Below are 23,840 nucleotides of genomic sequence, written 5' to 3' on the forward strand. Positions count from 1 at the left end.
TATTTCTTGGTATACAAAACATTTATACCTTTGGTAGTTATATAAGAAAAATAAACGTTAAATTGGAAATGAATGAAATAATATGCTTAACATTTATTTCTTGGTATACAAAACATTTATACCTTTGGTAGTTATGTAAGAAAAGTAAACGTTAAAGGAGATGGGCGAACATAGCGTGCAGAAAGCCTATAGCTTCAGAAATATAAATATAATGTTCAGTTTGTGAATTTAATATTTAGAGTAAAGTTCTCATTATTGAAATTTATGAAATTGTGATAAACAAAACTTTTCTGAGGAAAATTTTCTCGGCAAAATGTATTCTTTTATTAAAAAAAATTATGTGGTATTCGTGGGGTTGGAACCCTAGCAATAAAAATCCTGAGTATCATTTTCTTTCGAGACTAGCACGCTAACCACTAGACTAAACAAGTCCTGACGAACAGTGGCATTTAAATCATGTTTGTGATATGACCCTTGACTTAATGGACTTCAAGTATTTCTCGAAAAGAAGCGAATGTTATGTCATAAAAGTATATTTTTAAGGTATAGTGGGCCATTGCTCCATATTTTTGGTAACCAAAAAATGTATATTTTTATGCAAACTTTGAGGATTAACTTTCAAAAAGGTGGAGCGAAGACCCACTCACATCGAAAAATAGTGCTATAGTATGCCAAAATGACTCTTTTTTCCCGCTTTAGTGTGTGTCTAATATTTCACAGGCAAATAATTTCAATCTTTGAGAGATTTTTGCAAATTGTAGAGATTTTACATAAAGTATATTTTAATGTTAGACGAAATATCAAGGAAAATTTTGATATAATTGAAATTTAATTTCTCATCTTCATGTTTGTCACACTATAGGCTTATCGCTCGTCATGTTCACCCATCTCCTTAGAAATGAATTATTATATAATATGCTTAACATTCATCCCGACACGGTTTTAGCACAAAATCTCTAACAATGAAAATCTTAATAAAATGATATGATAATATTATGCTGAATAAAACATGAAAGATGAAATGGATGATGATGTATACATAAAATTATAGTGAATAAAGGCAATGAGATAAAAAAAATAAGTCTTCAAAAACATACATCATTCTGACGTTCCTTTCCTCATATACAAAACTTCAAATAACATTTATACCCAGTATGTTATATCAAATTACAAATTAATTCTTAAAAATTTCTAAAAACAAAAATATTATATACAAAAAAATACAATTTCTTTTCTTTAAGACAGATTTATTGCATGGATTTCACTGAACTAGTTTCACTAGTATAATAGAATTGTAACGATAAAGAAACATTACAGTAACTACTGTTATATCACAATTTATACGAGATTCCATCCTGATATTATGAACCCGTTGCTTACTAGTGAATATATCGCACTACTGTCCATATAAGGAGTGATAAAGCGACTGTATAGAGGGCGCCACTCTGGATTCTGTTAGATCGGTCTGCTAGAAGTTGTTGCGTAATAGTTCTATCAATAGGCACACGTGAGCCAGCTGCAAAGAAAAACGTGATGCAATCTATCGTTTTATGAAATACATTCAATTACAATTTTTAGCTCACCTGAGCCGGAGGCTCAAGTGAGCTCTTCTGATCAAAGTGTGTCCGGCGTCCGTCTGTCGTCTGTAAACTTTTCACATTTTCGACTTCTTCTCAAGAACCATGGCCCAATTTCAACCAAACATGCCACAAAGCATTCTTGAGGGAAGGGGATTAAAGTTTGTTCACAGGAAGTGCCACGCCCTGATAATTAAGAATTCGTGAAAACTGGTGGCATCATTAAAAAATCTTTCTTTCAAGAACCACTGGACAAGAAAAGCTGAAACTTATGTGAAAGCTTCATTACATACTCTAGATTCAAATTTTTTATATCAAACCCCTGAAGGTAGGGCAGGGCCACAAGAGGGGGTTGAAGTTTTAGATAGGAATATATAGGAAATATCTTTAAACATCTTCTTCTTAAGAACAGCAAAACCATGATTATTCATATTATAATAGAACTTAAAAGCATCCTCGGGTAGTGTAGATTTTGTTCCAATTATGACCCCTGGGGGTAGGGCAGGGCCACAACACGGGTGTCAAAGTTTACCATAGGAATATATAGGAAATATCTTTAAAAATCTTCTTCTCAATTACAGCTAAGCCATTATTAGTCATATTAATTAACACAGAAGTATCCTCAGATAGTGTAGAATCAAGTTTGTTCAAATGATGAACCTCTGGGGTAGGGTGGGGCCACAACCGTGGTTCAGAGTTTTACATAGGAATATATAGGTGTAATGGTTAAGGGGCATTTGCGTAAAACGCATGAAAGACTTCAAATAGTGGAATGGCCTGACAACCCTTGGAAACGACTAGCTAAAGGGTATATAAGGCAAAGATTTGGGAAAGTCAGGCACTTGGAAGCTAGAAGAAGAAGGTGCAGGTTGAATAAGCCATAAAGAAGTGAATGGTAAGAGCAAAATAAAAATTATAAGCACCAGTGGCAAGTATCCTAGGGTACTGATGTTAAGTTCTGGTGTAGTTAAATCTGAAGAAGTTTGAGACAGATGGTTCTTATCAATCAATTGGAACCTAGGGAAGAAACATGGTGCAAGTAGAACCTTACCCAGTCCCCATCTCTAGATAAGAGAAAATTTAAGTACTGTGTGATTTACCCTCAGACAGAGCTGTCTTAATTATCACTCCAATCATTAACTCAGAGTAAAATGAAAACCAATATATCCATTGTATGTAAGAATCTGATCATCATACACATTACGTAGGGAATATCTTAAAAACACCTCCTTCCAAGAACATTATTAGTTATATTTATACAGAAGCAACCTTAGGTATTGTAGAATCAAGTTTGTTCAAATTATGATCCCAGGTTTGAAGGAGGGGGGGGGGGGGGCAACAGAGGATCAAAGTTTTGCATAAGAATATATAGGAATCATCTTGAAAAATATTCTGCACAAAAACAGCAAAGTCATGATTAGTTATATTATTATAGAAGCATCCTCGGGTAGTGTAGATTCAAAGAGCTAGGTTCACTTTATGAATAAAATGGCCCTGTAGATATACCAATTTATTGACTAACACCTTATGTTCCATTTTAAACATCAAGATAAAGTAGAGACTTAGTGCTTTCATTTCCTATTAAAATTTTTCTCCTTAAAGTCCAGGTCTTGGAAAACAAGCTTTATTGAATTGCAATGTTCTTGAACTTTAAAAAAACAGGTACATGTATATTTAAGTACTTTCAGAGAAGAAAAATAATATGAGCGCACTCTCTGATCTAAAAAATAAAACATGTTTTGTAATCCTCAGAAACGGTTCTATCAGTAAATAATTGCATATTTTATATATTAATTATCGAAAAATAGCTTTAAAAATTGGCTGTTTTTGTAGAATTGTTCAGGATATGAAGAAAATGACGCATTTCATGACGTCATAATGCATTGACTAGCCAGAAAATTATGTCATTTTTGGTAGATTCGCAATCGCCAAATGTCTAAATGAAATTTAATGCATTGTCAACTAAAACTAAGCAGTTTCAGTTTTTCAGAAATTCACAGGGCCAAAAAAGGCCCTAAGTGAACCTTGTTCTTTTTTGAAATATAGGGTTGGTAGGATGGAGCCACAATGAGGGATCAGAGTTTTAGATAGGAATACACAGGGAAAAAATCGTTAAAATTGTTCTTCTCAAGAACAGCAAAGTCATGATTAGCAATATTGATATGGAAGCATCCGGAGGTAGAGTATATATAAGTTTGTCCCTACCCCCATTACTCCGGTAAACTTTTAAATACTGAACTGATTTCTGCGTCCTCCTAGCCAACGTGCTCAGGTGAGCGATGTGGCCCATGGGCCTCTTGTTTTTTAAATAATGTTCAATAAGTTTAGATAATATTTTTTTTAATATTCTTATCCATAATCACACAACAGTCTTACCTAGAGTGAAGTATAATGTTGGAGATTTCCTCCCGATTCCTCCAAAACTGTACCCCGCGACCCTGACCGCGTACACGTAGTCCTTCTCTATCCCCGTGAGGGTGTACTCAGTCGGGTGTTTGGCGACATCGATAGGTTCCGCCGTACGGAAATGCTCATTAGCTTTCCAAATAAAGATCTGGGAAAACAGAAGTAATGCTGTCATTAAGCTTAATAGTGTCTGAGTAGGCTCTGGAAAAGAATTCTTTTATTGTCAGTGTGTTATCCATAAATCATTAGCAACTAATGGCTTCGATACCCTGCAACAAATACATATATTTTCAATAACTAGCACTTCCATTTCCCTCCCCTATCTGACAAATAAAATTTTACCTTATTAACCATTTCAATCACATATATTTAGTAATCAATATTGATGGTTTTAAAATCATGCCATGTAAAACAGTTTCCACAATTATATTCGTATTAAAACTTAAAGAAAAGCTTATTTTTGAAAAGTCTGATTTAAATCTGACACATACCCTGTATCCCTTTAATGAGTCTTCACTCTGTGATGTGCTAACCCCTCGCCATGAGAGGATAACAGAGGAAGCGTCCTTCGATACCACATCCACTTCCTGTGGATAGAGGGACGGAGCTACAACAAAAACATGGTCACAATAGCTATCAGTGGATTTCTGTTTTATAATGGATATGTTGATGTGGGTCGGGAGGGGGGGGTTCACTGACATCATGTTTCTTTCTTTATATTTAAATTTCCTATATACGTGTCTAATTTGGAAACTTTAGGATGTACCTGGATTCATGGTTTCCGCGGGATATGGTTCTCCCAGTGGACCGAGCCCGGCATCGGTGAATACTTGGGCCTCCACAATGTAGTACGTATCGGGTTCTAAACCTATAATCACTCCCGAGTCCCTCTGGCCGTGAAACCTTATAGACTGTTTGTACTTATAATCCTTCGTGTCATCTTCACTTTGAACTCGTAGGTAATAATTTACCTGAAAAAAAAATCAATTTAGTGAGAGAGAGAGAGTTCATTATTATTTGCATTATTGAATATGGCAAGCATGTTATCTTTATACAGAATAGGAACTCCGATTCATATTTTTTTCAAAATCCCAATTTAACAAAGAGGTTCCCCGATAGTTATAATTATTCTTATGGCGTATTTCATCCGATATCCTGCCAAAGTATCAGCTGATGTGTACGAAGAGATACTTAATTTACTCCGTAAGCTCCCCATTCATGATATTACTTTGACAAAATTATCTGGTTAAATATACTTCATTGGCGGATCCTTGAATTTTAACGGGTTCCATACCCGCTCAAATTGCGCTTTCCTTTATATTTAATACCATTTTTCATGGACAAGCATTTTCCTTCAAACATGACTTACAAGAGGTCCATGTGTTCTTTTTTCATTCGTTACATTACTGTATGAATTTAATAACTGAAAATACAAGGGGTGGGAGCCGACCCCTGTATGACACGCTACTACACTCAATATTTTACCTGGTAGCCTCCTAATCTGCCTTTGATTTCCTCCCTGGTGTCTGGCACCGGGTTCCAGGATACCACTAAAGCTGTGGAGTTGTAGCCCTCTCCTCTGATCTCAGTGGGGACTGCAATCGGCACTGAAGAAAAAAATAATGAATTTACAGAGGGTGGGGATATAGGCTTAATTTATAGCATATTATTTCATTGACTTTAACCAGATGTGATTAGATCTAGAGGGGCTGAAGACATATCTGATTGTATCATTACTGGCTTATGAATGTTGATTTCAATACGTCTAACATACATAATAAGAGACCAGTTCATTTATTTGGCAAATAACAGTGTTGTGTATATAGAATCATTTGGGTGTGCGCATGCGTGGTTTCTTTTAATCAAACATGCGCACACCCAACTGGCAAAATCTTCAACTTGATGAAAGAGGCCAGATATGGAGGAAGAAGATTTGTTATGTATTACCGTCTTTTTCATATGCATCGTTCGTTTTGCAAAGGTACATGTAACTGTTCATTTTGCATTTACATTTTCTTCGTTACGTGCCGGGTCGTTAATTTTTCTTTTATGTGTATTTAAATTGCAAAACGATTTATTGGTTGTATTTAATGCCATTTATGAAGTTTTTATAGCCATTGAAATTATAATAACTGTTTTTCTCTTAATCGTTTTAATTAATTAATTAATTGTTTTCCTTTTTTCCCCGCTGCCCATAAGTTACCGCTATATACAAAGAGTAAAGTCTTCAAAATCACAATTTTTCGGGCCTTCCTGCACGCTTTAAAAATATCATGAACTTTCTTAAGATCATCGGATGAAAGAAATTCCTGCAATAGAGATATGTCGTGTACAGGGTGATGGAACGCAGGGACTGTCTTATATGAGGATTAAACATTATATGCAGTGCTCTCTTCATTATATGTGGTACATGTACTATTTTAATTATACGAAGTAGTTTTTACAGTATATGGTGTGCAACTTCCATTATATACAGTACTTCTTTCATTATATGACGTAGACATGTCATTATATTATGTACATCTATCATTATATGAGGTGTTTTTATCATTATATGAAGTGCTTTTAACATAATATGCGGTAGATCTAACATTATATGCAGTGAACACAACAATATATTATGTACTTCTCACATTATACATGTATATAGTATATTCATCATTATATGTAGTATTTCTGTTATTATGATGATGCCGATCCTTTAATATTATGTCCGGTCCTGTTAGCATTCCGTGCGGTAGATTTAATTTGCATTTCGTTATGATGTAGGGTGGATTAAAGAGGGTGGTTATCTACGGGTATCACAGTTGTTGTTACCTACAGTAGTACTCGTACATTCGGAGTGAGATTTTCCCATTTGTCTGAAAGATCCGAGGAGTTCCTATACTGGTACTTAAAATTCTTAAGACTTTCTTTATCTACATGGTTCTAAATCTCTTTAAGACCACGGTAGGTATATAATTAATAAATTCTCGTATACAGTCTGGTTTGTAGTTTAGATTCCTAATAAAATCAATTCATAAAGTAGGTCAAAACAAATCCAAATAAATAGGTCATATTATTGCCGTATTGTTTCTACTTGAGGAATAAGACAAACTGAATTTGAGAAACCTGGTCATATTACAGAGCTTAATAGGTAAGTGTGTTAGTACTTACTGCCCATAGCTGAGTACACAATGACTATAGAGGTATTCTGACTGGTTCCGTGTTTGTTTTTGGCCTGTATTTTAGTCTCGTACTGCGTCCAATAGTAGTCCTCTCCCACCTGTACAACCACCTGCTCCTGTTGCCAGTCTGTTATGATTTTCTGTAAGTAAAAAACAGAGGTATTAATGGTGAAATACTTGTATTGTTTTTTTTTCCCCTCAAAATTGACTTGATGAAAAATTCACCTTGTTCCACAAAGAGTCGGTGGCAGAGTTCGGCTTGAACAATCTATAGTACACTATGTATGACAAGTCATTGGCGCCATGGTATCTTAGAGGTAATTTCTATAAAAACCAAAAGAAGAGAAAAGAATATCAATACAATATATAAAGTTATAAACAACTAAATGTAATAAATAAGGAGTCTAGATATCCAATAACTTTATACCATACAAGAAAAACAAGGACTTCATAATGCAAGTTGAAATTTTTGAATAATAGGTACTAGAAGAGATAACTTAACTGCTTTTAAGGATTTGATGTTAATTGACATGTACCTCTACTAGATTAAATTTCAGTCGCATGTAAAACACTGACCACATAATAATTATTTTTTAATTTCAGGTAAACATTTACAATAAATGACGTCACAAATTCATGCAATTTTTGACTCTTTGGTTGAATTCCTTAAGTGGTTGCAGTTTTTATTTGCTCCTAAAGCCTAGCGGTAAGACATCGATTGCAGATGGATAAGATTATTGATTTCTGATACATGCGATAATCGATTGATGGTGCTTATAATCACCAGCAATGGAAAAGATCGACGGCAATAAAAGTCGGAGGCAATCGTGCGACTTGTGGTGACTTATTAGTGATCAAATGTCAGTCAACGCAAATCCCAGCTTAATTTGTCATGTAAAGATTGCTTACCCACCACCAAGTCAGAAGAGAGCATACACATGTAGCATTTGTCTCTCATAGTGCAAGTGACGTGAACTCCGAAATTCGCTATAAATACACCACTGACCTGTCTCATAAGCATTCCAACAACATTAAGAACCAGCTCAGGTTAAAGGATTATTTCAGAAACATTTTAGGTCCATGATATGGCCTTGACTAGTTCAAGACTGACGGCATACTAGTGTTATTTTCCATTTTTCCTGGTCTTAAACTTTCTATGCTTGATGTTATAAAATTTTGAGAAGCTGTATTAATATAAGTAATATGACAAATGTTTGATAATACTCCATCGTAAAGTAACTTAAAAGTGTTATAACGTTTCAAGTACAATTTCAATTGGAAGTTTTGATTATACAGATGGACAGAAGCAATCAACATAACCAGCTGCTCGACCCCTTTGTGTGGCCTGCAATTATCATGATTGGTGGTTCGAGCATAGCAGACCTTTCTACGACGTCTTATATTTGGAATCGTGACCTTCTACGGACGGTCCATAACATTATTACAGTCTTAGAATGATTTCGACTTGCAGATTTAATTCTTTTCATCACTTTCAGTTCTTTAATTTATCTACACTAACCTTCCATGTGATCATCAGTTGACCTACTGATTTCGACTTGCAGATTTAATTCTTTTCATCACTTTCAGTTCTTTAATTTATCTACACTAACCTTCCATGTGATCATCAGTTGACCTACTGATTTCGACTTGCAGATTTAATTCTTTTCATCACTTTCAGTTCTTTAATTTATCTACACTAACCTTCCATGTGATCATCAGTTGACCTACTTCCACGCCCTCTGTTCGACTACTGAGGTTGCTAGGGGGCTCAGCCGGGGCAGCCTCTAATGTGTTCACAGCACCTAATAAAAAAAGAAAATATTAAGCTTGACTATAATTTTCGTAAAACGTATCCCTAGACTATGATGTCTTTTTATGGTGTTTACTTTGGAAGTTTGAGTTGCGCTGTTTCGTCAGTATTCGTCCTTGTACATTTATGTCTTTAAATGAATTTCTTTAAAGTAAAGCCAGTCTTAATAAAGTTTCATAATACGTTATATCTGCTAGATACTCACTTGACGGGACACAGGGTGGACCGACTCCTTGTACATTTACTGCTTTTATCCGGAAGCTGTATCCATTGCCCGGATTTAACCCGCGCACTGTAATGGTCCGCATGTCACGGTCGTTTCCAGAAATGACCGTCGAAGGCGCAAAAACGGCTAAAAACAAGAACAATCATGTTCTAATTCTACCAAGTATTCTTATTTATCACTTCTGCACGTTCAGTGGTCACATCATGTACTAAACAAAAAGTAATTTGTGTCATTTTTTAAAAAAAACCTTTACTTACTGTGTGTTTCATTGCTGAAATACCACGTTCCCTTCTCCGACTGAATTTCAAACTCTACAATGAAGTACTCGATGGGAAACCCATGACTTGCGCCAGGAAAGAATAAAATATCGATGGAGGTAGTAGTGGGGGTTCCTGGGTCTGCGTAAAGACCGCCAACCACGCCAGGGGGTCCTGAGAGAGAAAGCATATAAAACATGAAAGTTCTAAAAGAATGCTGACTGAAGACTTCATGGATATTGACTAAGTGATCATTTCTCTTTTAAACTTTAGAATATATCGCTTACCATACACCGCCAGTTCCCCTGCCGCCCTAGCTTCGTTTAGTGGCGTTCGTGCAATACATTCATACTTCCCTGCATGATAGAACTGTGCCATTTTGATGTATAAACCCTTGCCTGATGGCAAGTTTGCCTGTTGTAAACAAAAATTATAGTTGATGTAGAGAGAATTTACATGTAATAGTAATAGATGTCACTATGGTGTTTCATGGCTTAGTTTCTTCAAATGAGCCTGTGTTTTATTTTATGTAAATCTCTAGATAGAGCTAAATAAGATGAATTTTGTAAAATACCATTTCACACTATAGAAATTAATACGGTGATTGTGGAATTATACCATTTCATAGTGAGCGTTTCTCTGGAGATCTATTATTTTCCCGCTGAAGGTCCACACATACACGAGATCCAGTGACACGTCATAGGACGCCGTGCAATAGATCAGAGCCGTCTTGTTTTGGTATACCTCGGTCTTGGGACTAGGGGGGTAACTTATTGTTGTACCAACTGTTAAGGAAACATATTAAATCCACTTTTTCTCTATTGATTTTGACTAAAAAAAATTCTGATCACAAAAGTCACATTTTTAAATGTAATGAATGTTTATTAACATGTACTCGCATTTTTTGGAATGTAGTGTTACTCAATTTGATCGCGAGTTTTTCCACAGTAAAATTTGCATGTATAGATGTTATTTTTATTTGAAATCCTTTATGTGTGTGATAATGTTTCCATATATAAATGTATATCCCGATTTTTGATATAGTGCTACTTCTATGCTTAGTAATTTGTATATCCCGATATTTGATGAGGTACATTTACTATTTCTAACTTCTAGCTAATTGGTTTGTAACTGCTGATTTTTTTGTAGTACTAGTAGTTTGCTTACCAAAAAAAAAATGACATTACCTTTCACATTAAGCTTGCAAAAACTTGCATCACTTCCGTGAGTATTCTTTGCTCTGCATTCATAGTAGCCCTGGTCTCCATAGCCAATGTTGGTTATTTTCAAAAAATTATTGGGCATAACTTGAACCCGAGAGTCTCCACCAATCGCTGCACCATTCCTTAACCACGTGATTTCCGGTTTGGGTGCTCCTTCTGGTTCACAAGGAATGATGATTTCTCCGTTAAGAGCTGCATCCATGCTTTCTGGGAGTTGCTTTTTCTTGAAGGTTGGTTGGAATGCTAAAATGAATAACAAGCTAGTAGAAGTAGGGTGGTGAAAACATAATGCATCTTTATTCTGCACAAAATAATTAGATACATGTAGAAACTGAGAAAGTAAGTGGACGGTGCACCACCGTACAAAATAGCTAGTGTTATCTATAGCAAATCTAGTCCATAAATTATTTTTTTTTTCATGAAATTTTATGTGTTTGACAATTCACAAGACCGATGTGCCAAATTCAAAGAGCTTGATGCCTTTCGGCAATGAAACTGTATTTAATCAGTATTTTTTTAATCCTTACCCAGCACCCGGACTTGAGCTGCACTAAATGACGTGCCGTGGACATTGGTGGCAGCACACTGGTACATGCCATTATGTTTGAGGGCGTTAGCGTTTCTTATGGTCATCGTATTCCGATTAACCTGCGAGGAACATAATATATTGCTGTTTTTTAATCAGTACAGTGATTTAGCTACCTGAGGAGTCAATATTCACTGAACCCCAATGGCGAGGTGAAAATGATTTCTACAATCTTTTATCTAAGTCAATCAGAGAGCTAGAAATCATATATATTATATATACATCAAGCATATAACAAAATGATTAAACTGTGTATCAAGTGGTATAGTTTTTTTGTAAGTAGAACCATCTATATATATACCCTTCTTTCACTTTTACGGTAAACATGATGAAGTAACAATGTATTATTGAGTTTAAAAAAAGAACACATTAAAGTGTTCACAAACAGGCATGGCGATTACTGCTGCATTTTAAAGCAGAGCCACAGCAGGGCCATATTCAATAACTATGACATACACTTACTACTATATCGTTATTGCTGTTGGGATCAAATAGCGTTCCATTGATATACCAGGAGTAGGTAGGAGTAGGTTTACCGTAAGCCAGACACCGCCACGAAGTCTCCACACCTTCATCTAAGTGTTTGTGGTCCAAGGGAATCAGAAAATAGGGCTTAGCTGTAAGCAAATAAGATTTACTATGAAACATTTTCAACAAACATTACTTTATAAGCTAAATCTGCCTTTTGATCATATGCATAACACCTTATCAGTATACATGTGTATATTATCCATGGTGGCAACTTTAATTGTGGTATGAAAGTAATGGTTCTCGTCTAATTCTCTTACATTCTACAGACAGCAGGACTTCTTTTGTGGCAATAGAGCTTTTCCTTTTGACGATACATTGATACGTCCCCTCGTCTTCGTATTGGATATCATCGATCTCCACCACTCGGTTAAAGTCGTGATACTTTGCCCTGTCCGGCATTCTCCCGCCAACCTTACTCCAGCCGTAGGACCAAGTCTGTTCGTATTCTACAGCCCTGTTATAAAGCAGTTTTCACAGAAATAAATATAAAGTCCGCCCTTGTGTTCAACTTTACTTTCATATGACGTTTCAGTTCACCTGAGCCAAACTTATAATAGTGTGATTTATGGAGCGTTGTGGCCCTTGAGCCTCTTGATTATCTGTATACAAGAATTATTTATATGTATTCTGTAAAGACTTACGTGCCGTAGGCGAAGCACTCCATTCTGACCTTGTGTCCTCTCATAGGGGGACTAGGGGAGACTTCGATAAAGTCAGGGTGGATGACTGGACCCCACTCTGTCTTTGCAGCTGAAAGGTAATATTGTAAATGATTAAAATTAAACAAGGTGCGACTGTCTTTCCTTTCTTACCCAGTTTTAATTAAGTCCAGCAAAAATGTATCACAAAACATGAAGATTTTACTAAACAGTATGGTAAATGCATTAAGTCTTAGCGCTTCAAAATAAACTTTTCGGTTTATTCTGTAGCATACATTTAATTATAAGATTGAATCATATACCGCACATATACCATAATTGATGTGGGATTTTCAAAAATTAATAGCTGGCCTTAACTGAGGTTTTTAAGGGGATACATGCCATTATTAAGGCTTAATAATTCACCTGGAATGAGGATTTCTAAGTGGATACGCATTTATTCCATAAGGCTTACCTTGATTGAGGATTTCTAAGGGGATCTTTCTGCTCATTCGGCTGGGGGCCTGACTTGAGCCGACCACATTCTGTTTGCTAGGGACGTTTAACGTTACCTGTCAAGATACAACACAAGGCGCATGGGAAACAATGCTCATATTTTTTCTGAATAATGAATCCTAAATTAACTCTGTGAAACCCAAACCAAGATGATTTTCACAGTTTCAACCCACAGTTTACGAAAAACCTCCATTTTAAAAATAAATAAGACAAGATATAGTGTTGTTGGTCTTTTGTTTCCCTTAGGAGACCCCATTTTAGTGGTTCTTGTTCTTATAGTCTAGTAGTTCTTTAAAACAAGTTTCCACCCTATCATGATAATTCTTGTATTTTTCTCTGTTTCCTGCCTAAAGAAACGCAGTGAGTCGTAATGACACATTTTGTTTATTATATTTGTATCATAAATTACAAGATTTATTTTAAAAATATAATTTTAGCAAAGTTTTGATAAACTGTAAACCAGCAGAGTGAGATATACATGTGTAAATGCCGGGAATACAAACTTAAGGTTGTATCAACCGTGTCGTTATCAGCAATTACAACGTCACGTGACATTTATAGATTAGGAATCGGAGTAATATGCAGATTCTGTCAAAATAATCGGTCCACGACTTTCTACGCCATCTATTTTGCATTCTCGTATGGGAGCGAGGCATCGTGATATTTATGTGTTGTACAATACGGTTATAAATTTTCACGCTGAAAAAGTAGAATTTTTAGGTTGTAAAACTTCTAACTTTCTGAAACCTAAAAATTCATGAGCCATGCAACAATTCTATTTTTCTCAATTTGTTCGCCTCACTCTGTTTCTTTTGCTTGTTTTGTAAGGGGAAGAATTCCATTTAAATTATACACTAAATCAAAATGTTATCTGGACATGGAGAAACTTTTTGTCGCATAAAGGTAGAAATAATGAGCTTATCTATTTCATTTTCAACATAGGGTATGTGACATTCACCCCCAAGAAAATTATTTAAAGATATTGAAGTATTGATGAACAGAAATTTACTAAAGTGGGGGAAATGCATGCAAAGAAAGTGTTCCGTTTATTTATCTTGGACTATTCAAATGTTTAGAATGCCTAAATTCACTATACAATTTGAGTAATGGGCTAAATATTTCAATTTGTTAATTTTTTTTGTCAAAGGACAAATTACTCTGACTCCGTAAAAAATACCATAGAATCAGTTCTTTAGTGTGCAGTGAATAGAGGGTTCTTAAAGCACATTTAAATTTCTTTCACCAAAGGAATCTTCATGTAAGTTTAATTGATTAACATTAGCACGGATATCTTGAAAAAGAGTCTAAGATTTGACAGACAGACGGACAAATTTTGATCCAAAAAGAACCCCCCAAATTTTCATACAATTCGTATAACTAACTACTGATGAAGTCATAACACTTTATCAGTGAAACATCTGCAGTTTCATTTTTTTTTTCATTTACATGTACTTATCAGATTAACTTAGAGTAGCTGAATTAGAATACTGAGACAGGTAAATTAGATAATTAGATATATCATTAACATCTCGTAAAGGGCCTATATTTTACCTCGCAGTAATAATCCGTGGCGTCCGCATATGTGGCCTCGGTGAAGTAAAGTTTGCCGTTATTGGAGATGAAGATGTATGGTAATTTCTCAGTCTCGATGATATAAATATCTTCGTTTATATAACCGTTTGTATTGTGTGAATTGTCGTGTTTCGTACTGCGTCTTCTCCAGGTATAGGTTGCCGCTGAAACAAGACCAGTAATACATAGATAACCCCGTAATATAATAAAACATATATCATTTGCTAAATTTCAGCACTGTAACTGTTAATCTTTCTTTGAAAAGCACTACTTTCATTGAAACTAAATACAATTCAGACATCATTTGGCAATGCTATGAAAACGTGGCGTATAAAGAATAATTTAGACATCATTTGGCAATGCAATGAAAATAATGTCGTATAAAGAATGATTATAACGTGAGATAAAACACATAAGATAAATGAACATCAACCTACTTTTAAAGATATTATTTCAAAGCGGTACTTCAGATCTGCACCGCTTAATTTGTAATAAGGGTAAAACAAATACAAATCTTCCCCGACTTGTAATTAATTTCCGACCACTCAATGACTGCTCCCTCGCACTCCTGAGACTGCATTCTAAACTGGCTTGCAATTAATCTCCCAAGCCCTCAATGACTGCTCCTTCGCATGCCAGAGATTGTATTCTTACCTAGCTTGTTATTATATCTCGAGCACTCAATGACTGCTCCCTCGCACGCCAGAGATTGTATTCTTACCCGACTTGTAATTACCTCTCGAGCATTCAGTGATTGCTCCCTCGCACGCCAGAGATTGTATTCTTACCTGACTTGTAATTAATTTCCGACCACTCAATGACTGCTCCCTCGCACGCCAGAGATTGAATTCTTACCTGGCTTATAATTAATCTGCGAGCATTCAATGACCGCTCCCTCATACGCCAGAGATCGTGTGGGGGCATTTTCAACATTGGAGAATTCTCCAAGATCTAAAAATAAAAATGGAGAATGTCTTTGCTTTCAGAAAAATTACTCCTGTAACGGATTTAAATATCATGATTTCCCCACTATCACCTAAAACACTTTTGCAACCGAATGTACATGTATATTATTCTCTCCACTTTGATTCCACAATGAGGCTTTAATTTTTTTAAGTGGTTTTATACGTTTATATTCTTCGTTTTCAGTTACATGTGTTTGACAAATATGCGAAACTTGTAGTTATGTAACAAAAATTTCAAAATCCGACAAAGTCTTGTTCAAAAAATACAAAAGATACTTCATATCCGGTGTAAAGGACTTACATCCAAAGTCGATATTGATGGGGTTACTGACAATGGTTCCGTATTGATTATGGGCCCTACATTGGTATTGACCCTCGTCCTCTTCCACGGGGCTCTGAATGGACAGCTTACCATTCGTCAACGTGTACCGAACGTTTGTCTGGGGACTAATCTGGAAATGGAGGGGGGAAATGTCACAAAAATGGCGGGAGATATCATGATAAACATGTGGGTAAGTATGTCTTGATGGTATGGTAAGGGAAACTTACAGATACAAGAACTAAAATGGTTCAAGTGAAATCTTCTGATATGTTTAAACATTGTATGGATGATTATTTGTTTTTAAATTGAATTCCCATTGAATCTGATTTAAATAGATCTATGTTTCACTGGTTTGAATGCGACGGCATATCATTTGTTTGTTTAGGTTAGAAGCTGTCTTTTTAAGTTTAACATAATTTGCTCTTCCAGATGCATAAAACAAACAAAAAAAGTAACGAGAGGTTCCTCAGCTATTTCTTTACTTTTTGTCACATTTGTTTATATTCATCCTCTTTGTGTGTGTATATCCTGTCTAAAAGCTAAAGGCCAGCAAAAAATTCCGGTCCTATTTTCCTTTCCAGAGAATAATGAGTTGTGTGCTTTTTTTCGATTTTGAAAATAAATGTATAGGTAATAGACTTTTGTATATCCTTGTATATTTCCAAAATAGATAGAAGTACATGTACATATGACATTTGAAACTTCTTTGAAGCCAGTATGTTTGGCTATTACTGTCATAAACTTTTAAAATTATTTTGTTTCCCTGTGGATTTAGTAAGACATCGAATACCATTATAAATATAAGTATTTAGACGGTCCGCTAATACCAAGAATATAATACATGTAATATTAGAATTTTCAGATGCCATGTATTAAGGGATATAATTTCATGTCACAGCGAAAATTTCATGTCATTATTTTTGTAAGTGAAATACCTGCACTTTGCTCATCTCTGCTTAAGAGTTGCTGAAGTATAGAGACTTATTGTGACTTAAAATCGGTCTCAGCCCCGTGTATTAACCTTATTTGGTATATTGAGGAATCAGTGATTATATTTGTTACTACATTAATTGCAGCGTCGGGGGATCCTGTGCGAGCCCCAGTAAAATAATCAATTAAGAAAGACTTAATTCAACTTATGCTATTAAACTCATATTTATTGCAAGTATTGACTTTTTGTTGTCTTCATTTTTTATTAAGTTTGCCCCTCCCCAGCTTGAAATCATGGATCCGCCAATGAATTGATCATCAATCTCCTGGTTATATACCAATACAGCTTATGAATACGTGTGATTTTTTTTTATAGATGCATGTGCACCTGTTTGGTTATCGTCCGTGTATAAGACGTTAGTTTTCTATACTATATATACATCAGAGTATAGTTTTGTCCTTAGATATGACTGCGCCTTACCTCTTCCTTATTCACCTGTCAAACACGTTACATCAGGTGTAATTGTAAAAAAAGAAGTGAATTTTACCCTGCTTAAGTTAACTACTAAAAAAAGACATAAAATTGTTAAAAACCATTACTATTAAAATAAGGTTTCAAAATTAAATGTAGAACCAATTTATAATGAGGAATGTTGAAATTATATTAAAATCCACTGTTGAATAGAATAGCAACGATACACGTAAAATTCTACTAAAACAGATTTGTTCAGTCCCCTACTTCTAAAAAGTGAATTGTAAGACTAGTCTATTGTGTACAATGTGAGGATTTTTACCAGAGTTTGATTAGTCTTTGGTCCACGGTACCACTGGTAAGTGGCCGGGGGGTTGGACGACGCCCGGCACTCGATAAACAGCGATGGAGTTTTGGCGATCATTGTGACGTCAGAGGGAACCACAGTAAAGGTTGGACCGTATTTGATATCGTTCTTGTCTGTGGAAACTACCCCAAAGCCTACAAAATTTATTTAAAAGTATATACTATCAACTAGTCTATTCATGTATATAATCTGTATATATATATAAAAAATCTCGCTTATGGTTTAAGAAAGAACAATTTGTCTAACAGATGTACTGAAAACACGTATTAATCTTCTTTCAAATAACAATCATTCATTCAACATTTCATTTTTGAACACACTTACTGAAATCACGTTTTTGTGTCAAAATGGTGTAGGCATCTTGTTGACTGATTTCACAAATGTAGGACAAACTCCTGTTGGATGAAACATGTTGCCATCCATAGCTAATACCTAAAACCACATCAAAACACAAAATGGTTGAGATTATATTAATTCCACTTTCATTCATGTTTGGAACTTTCCTACTTTCTAACAGATGTGTGATATAAAATTAAACTGTTTCTTGTGATGTTGATTTCTATTAAGCATGGCCATGCATGTGTGTCTACAGTATCTTTGTTTGTTTTACAATGTTGTATGTTTAATTAAAATGGCTTAGGTTGAGCAAGTAAATGTATATTGTTATGCAAAATGCGTTGATTTTGATATCACAAAAAAAAACTCTATCAAATTTAAAGCATAAATATCCCAAAAATATGTCATTGACTAATATTTTTACGAAGTTGTCCGATGGAGTAATTTATGAACGTTCTCATCAACAGTGTGGAGAAAGTTCCGGGCATGCCTTACTGTCTGGCAAATGAAGTTACAATATATTGCAAATTGCCAATTTTTTCGAAGAGTTGTCGTTCCTATCAAACAATAGTTGCGTTAAAAGGACGACAACTCTGGGTAGAAACTGGTTTTTTTTTCAGTTTATAAATTTAAAATAAAAATATAGTTTATTTTTGTTTTTACCAAATATAGTTTCTGCAGTTTACAGAGCGACCTACCGTTGAAAGCGTAAGCAATCATATTTCCGGGTTGCTGCTGCCCGTTATCATTCCAGAAATTAAGGTCAAACCTCAGATTCGTATTATCCCCGTCCCATCTGTAATTGCTGGGATTAGACGGATTCTTGATGCCACTAGTGTACCAAAGACGCCTAAAAACAGACAAAGTTATAAAGGCTATACCAAACACGGCTAGAAACAGACAAAGTTATAAAGGCTATACCAAACACGGCTACAAACAGACAAAGTTATAACGGCTATACCAAACATGCCTACAAACAGACAAAGTTATAAAGGCTATACCAAACACGCCTACAAACAGACCAAGTTATAACAGTTACAAAGTTTTAACGGTTATACCGAACACGCCTTTAAACAGACAAAGTTATATCGGCTATACCGAACACGCCTACAGAGTAATTGGGATTTTAGTTTGTAGTGGTACCTTTTGTTTAATTTTATTTATTTTATTTTTTTTGTAGTCATCGCCTGCAAACACAGATGTCTAAAGCAAACATTTGTCTCTGACAGTTCCTGTAGATAACTTTAAATTTATTTAGATAAATGACAAGTTAAAAAATTAATTTTATTTTGGAAAAAATGGTGTAGATATTGTGTTGTTTGTTTTTCTACATAAGAAGTATGATCAATATGATGGCAAAAGTGAGAAAACAAGTTTTAAATGGTCACAAATTTGATAGTCCGTTAGTACCATCTAAATTATCTTTGGTCATGTTTAAATTTATAATGTCTGATTTACCGACCAGATCTTAAAAGAGCAGAAGGCATGCATTTATGTTTAAAACTGTTTGAAGATGACTGATACATTATTATTAATTCCTGATGATAATCCGGTGTTCCTGTTTACAAATGAAGATTTACAGCGGCCACATTATGCTTTAGTGTTTGGTATTGGTAAATAAACCCATCTTAGCTCTCTTTGATCTTTAGTTTTATTCACTCTTTACGTTTAAATTCTAAATACTTAGTTCAAGATTTGACAGCACATAAACAGAAAAATCGCATTCACCCCCATCCTTTCCAATCAAATTAGATTTGCTTTATCTTATAGTCTTATACTATGATTTTCTCGATACTGAGAAGAAAACATTAAGCGTTTTTCTTTCTGTTTTCTCTGTAGGTCTAAAATAACTTGGTAATTAATTGTCACAGTCGTGTCACATTTTAAATATAAAATTCCTAAGCATGGTAATGATTGACTTATTTACCTGACTGTGTCTTGGTTTGTCAACCAATCGCTGATGAAACTGTGTTCTTGGGCATCATTGATGGCCAAAACATAGGCACTGCTGGCTTCCTCCTATGAAAGTCAAAACAGGCTTACAATTAGATTCATTTAAAGTTTGTGTACCTACTCTAAATTTACACTGAAATAAATATGTTTTTTTCTTCAAAAGAAAAATATATAAGGTGGTGAAGCTATCTCCACTACGCTTCCAACAAAGCCTATAGCCAAAAGCTTTCGGTCCGATACGTTAGCGGACCGAAAACCTTGGATTAAGAAGAAGAGTGGTGAATTACTGAATTTTAATGTTGTTAATAACTAACCACACAGTGAGCTACCGCCATGTCATATCGGGCGGTGGGAACCGCCTTAAACTTGTAACATCTCTGGCCTACATCGTACGATACCCAATCATCCGGGCATTCTGAAACAGAAGTGTGAAGAATTGTAATCAATTATTAATTAGAGTAATGTTGCATAGATTTTTTGCATGTAATTAATATCCGACTAAAATTTAATTTAATTGATCTTTTAAGAAATACGCATTTGATAACATACCGGTAGAAAAATAGAGATTGGTTGTGTGTGTTGCAGTGTAAAAATTTGTCTATAGATCTTTCATAATTTAGGATATAAGTATATTTATTATCAATGCATGGAAAATTATAAACTAAACAATATCGACTTTCTGGCCCTTGTGACATGCCTCACTATTGCTAAAATTGTATTGTTTTCTCAGACAACTCTAAATCAGATGTTGTTATATCTTACTTTGCTCCATATAAAAATTCAATCTTATATTTATGTACAATATTTTAGGGGTTGTAGTTACTCATCTGAAAAATTAAGCATATAAAGCAAAACAATGCTGTGCATCTTTAGTTATGTCATATTTTAAATTTTATTTATTTACCGGGTGGCAGTAAATACAAAAAAGTAATATTATATGCGCCTCGGTTGACAATGGTTTTCTTGGGGTGAAAATTTTCAATGTTACACTCAGCTACATGCAGTATTTATATAATATTTATGCGCTGCCTGTGAATTCATAATTTACAACATGTCAGTTATACCAGTTTGTGATGCTTGAGTTACATAAGAAATGCTCTGCCTCAAAACCATTATTGGACCACTCGGGAAACATAACTATGATACAACATACGAAGAATACATCACTTTATGCATCATCCATGCAAGTATAGTCACGGCAGAGTTTAAAGTTACTAGGGAAAGGGCCTGCTCCAAAAACTCTAAAACTGTAATTACTATGTCAGAGTACCCGAAGCATGAGTGGTAGGTAGTTATCATCCATTCATAAATAACATGCAAATTTGGTTGGTATGACGTATTACTATATGTGGAATGGACTTTCTTCCAAAACTTAATCCGGGGTCTGGAACGCTAAGAATTGGAGTATAACATAAATTCTCCCAAACTTCTTCGAGATGAGCTAACCCACATAACAAGGGAATAGATGTGTATAGCATTTACCAACGTCAAGGTAGAATAGAAAATAGGTATAGGAACCATTGTTTTTATCCCTAAGCGCATGACAGGCGCATATTGTCAATCCTTTGCAATCAGCACAATTAATGTTACAATCGAAAGCCAATATTTGCACATATTCTACGATTTGCATTTTAAAGAAATATATCTATAAAACTTACCATAGAACTGTGAGTGTGCAGTCCTAAAGCCCAAAGTCAAGATAGAAAGCAATAGGACTTTACACATGGCTCATCTCTGAATGTCTGCTTAACCTGCAATAAAACTTTCAATTTCATTCTTGTATTTTTGCAGTACATGTTTGATCACTTTAATTTACTCTTTTTTGAGATGATAAATTGCATGTAGAAGGCATTCTATGACGCAAAATCACTTTATATTAATGATCGTTAGGTGGTAGGAGAGTTCGGCACCATGTGAAGCCTTCGTCATTGAGGGCAAAGAGCAGCGTAAAATTTCGAAAGTAAAATCTCGTTAAGACATTATTAAAAAGTCATTGCGTCCATTAACCTTATTGAAATTTTAAAATCTTTTTTAGATGTATAAACTTAAACTTTTACATAGTTTTACATGTTAATCCTAAGGTATATTTTAAAAATGCAAGAAAAAAAAATCATTTACACTGTACAGTTTTTCATGCATTTATGTGTGTATTAAGTCTAGATGTTAAGCTGAAGATCGAACTGCATTTGTCTAGTAAATCCCGGAGATTAATTTAAGAAAATTTGAAAGCAATTAAAAATATGAGATCTCGGTGTCATTTGGGCTCCTGGCTGGTGTGGTACTGAGCTATCGCAGTGGCAGGGGTATACGGTATACCGTATAAACTAAAAGCCCGCTGTACGTAATACAAAGTCTATTTCTGAATTATAGTAAATTGAAATTACAAAGAGGTTATAAATGTTTTTCTTAACTTCATAGAGATTGGCCTTTTACGTTAAGTTTATCATGAATTAAGATGGTAGAACAATTGATGTAAATATATGTCAGAGTAGTAAAATTATCGACGTCGTCGGTACACAAGTATTTTAGTATGTAAATTCATTGAGCTTATCTGTGAATCCGTTTATTAACTCGAACGGGCGTGTTTTACTTTTGGCAAGTGGTTTCAAATTATGCAGCATCACACATTGTTGTTTTATTGCCGGTGTGTAAAACCATTGATACATGACTCCGCATTATCTGATCAACGCATGCCCGACTTTCTCTCGATCTTGTCTATTGCATAATTGAAGGTGTAACTATTAGCCTCAAATTTTCCATTGTTGGAAAGTTCTTGTAAATGTTTTAACAAGAAATTGCATGTTCTTTGTTAGACTTCGATGTTTACCACTGTTTAGCAATGTTCTGCGACTTATTCAGTTTTTAACCGGAAGTCGTGTGTTTGCCATGATAATCATGGCGTTAATTGTATGAATTGTATGAATGCTTTGAATTTGATTCTGATATATCACATAAAACCTTTTACTGTATAATAAAACTGTTTCTCTTAAATGAAATTCATTTTAATAGTCTTTAAGCCTCCTTTTGAAATACAGACATTTATCTGATTCTTTCTTTTGTTTTTGATATAATAATCTCAGTTTATGTTGGATCAGATTTCTATCAATAATAACTAATTTGAATTGTTAATTTTGGAGTTGAAGGCAATCGTGGTAGGTGTTTTCTTACCCTTCCCTTCCAAATTAGTCTCCCTTAAAAACCACGAAGACGCCATAACTGTACAATTGCATTTCAATAAATAAATTGTTACAAAACAGTACTTATGTTTTATATACAAGTCTCTCTTCTCTAAATGAGAATTTTTGTGTTATTTTTTCTCTCGGTGACCAAGGTAGGGTAAGGTATGGCAAACTCACCTGTCCAGGTGCGATGCTGATGTTTACATCCGTTCAAAATAAATCGATACATAACATCTACGTACATGTAAAGCCATCTTGAAATTCCCTATGAATCATTCATATTAAGTCATACTACACCCCTTATAGTAAAACAATACTTTGTTAAGTAGGATAATGGTATATATACCCCCTAATCTCTGTAGCATACACATTTATTTTGTTTTGGATCATAAAAAGTAAAATTTCCATTTTTCCTACCTTCCTTATATGTAAATAAAATCCAGTTGTATTTGAACTTAAATATATGATTGGCCCCCTTTACAACAGCTTCACAATTCACTGCGTCTTGAGCTTTAAACCGAATGCATACCTAGCTTTTGTATTGGATAAGGTTCAGTGATCTCGGGTAAAAATCTATTGATCCGCGCTAATTTGGCGCGCGGATTTAACAGCTTTCTCCTCTATTTTTAGTGTGACAGCGGGTGCCACTCAAATGACGACGTAATTAACTTAAAACAACAGCATTGAATTTTACTGATCATATGGCATTCACTCATTTCACTGTCATCTTTAATTTTAACAACGATAACGGCAATGGGTGAATGATTTGTCCTTTAAAATGTTTCAAGGTTGTCGTAAAGGGCATAC

General features: G+C 34.8%; 1 protein-coding gene across 2 annotated transcripts; it reads right to left on the bottom strand.

Annotated features, from left to right (window-relative positions):
- LOC133186857 (contactin-5-like) lies at nucleotides 1-23,589 on the bottom strand. Of its 2 annotated transcripts, none has more exons than XM_061322221.1 (28): nucleotides 23,451-23,589; nucleotides 21,513-21,605; nucleotides 20,169-20,269; nucleotides 19,829-19,920; nucleotides 18,600-18,751; nucleotides 17,890-17,997; nucleotides 17,521-17,699; nucleotides 15,776-15,926; nucleotides 15,365-15,460; nucleotides 14,489-14,673; nucleotides 12,897-12,993; nucleotides 12,425-12,533; nucleotides 12,041-12,237; nucleotides 11,715-11,869; nucleotides 11,194-11,314; nucleotides 10,631-10,909; nucleotides 10,062-10,228; nucleotides 9,731-9,857; nucleotides 9,444-9,617; nucleotides 9,166-9,312; nucleotides 8,852-8,952; nucleotides 7,376-7,474; nucleotides 7,140-7,290; nucleotides 5,469-5,590; nucleotides 4,750-4,954; nucleotides 4,475-4,590; nucleotides 3,954-4,131; nucleotides 1-1,516 (listed from the first exon to the last, which is right to left on the bottom strand). In XM_061322221.1, exons 2-28 carry the CDS (start codon nucleotides 21,577-21,579, stop codon nucleotides 1,380-1,382), a joined length of 3,813 nt encoding a protein of 1,270 aa, XP_061178205.1. In that variant the 5' UTR covers nucleotides 21,580-21,605; nucleotides 23,451-23,589; the 3' UTR covers nucleotides 1-1,379. The 2 variants fall into 2 exon arrangements, with proteins under 2 accessions (XP_061178205.1, XP_061178206.1); XM_061322222.1 differs by lacking the exon at nucleotides 23,451-23,589 and adding an exon at nucleotides 23,211-23,330.
- Nucleotides 23,590-23,840: the final 251 nt, after the last annotated feature.

Source organism: Saccostrea echinata, unplaced genomic scaffold (assembly GCF_033153115.1).
Source record: "Saccostrea echinata isolate AGI-Se365-2 ecotype Australia unplaced genomic scaffold, CSIRO_AGI_Sech_v1 ptg000014l, whole genome shotgun sequence".
NCBI classification, from domain to species: Eukaryota; Metazoa; Mollusca; class Bivalvia; order Ostreida; family Ostreidae; genus Saccostrea; species Saccostrea echinata.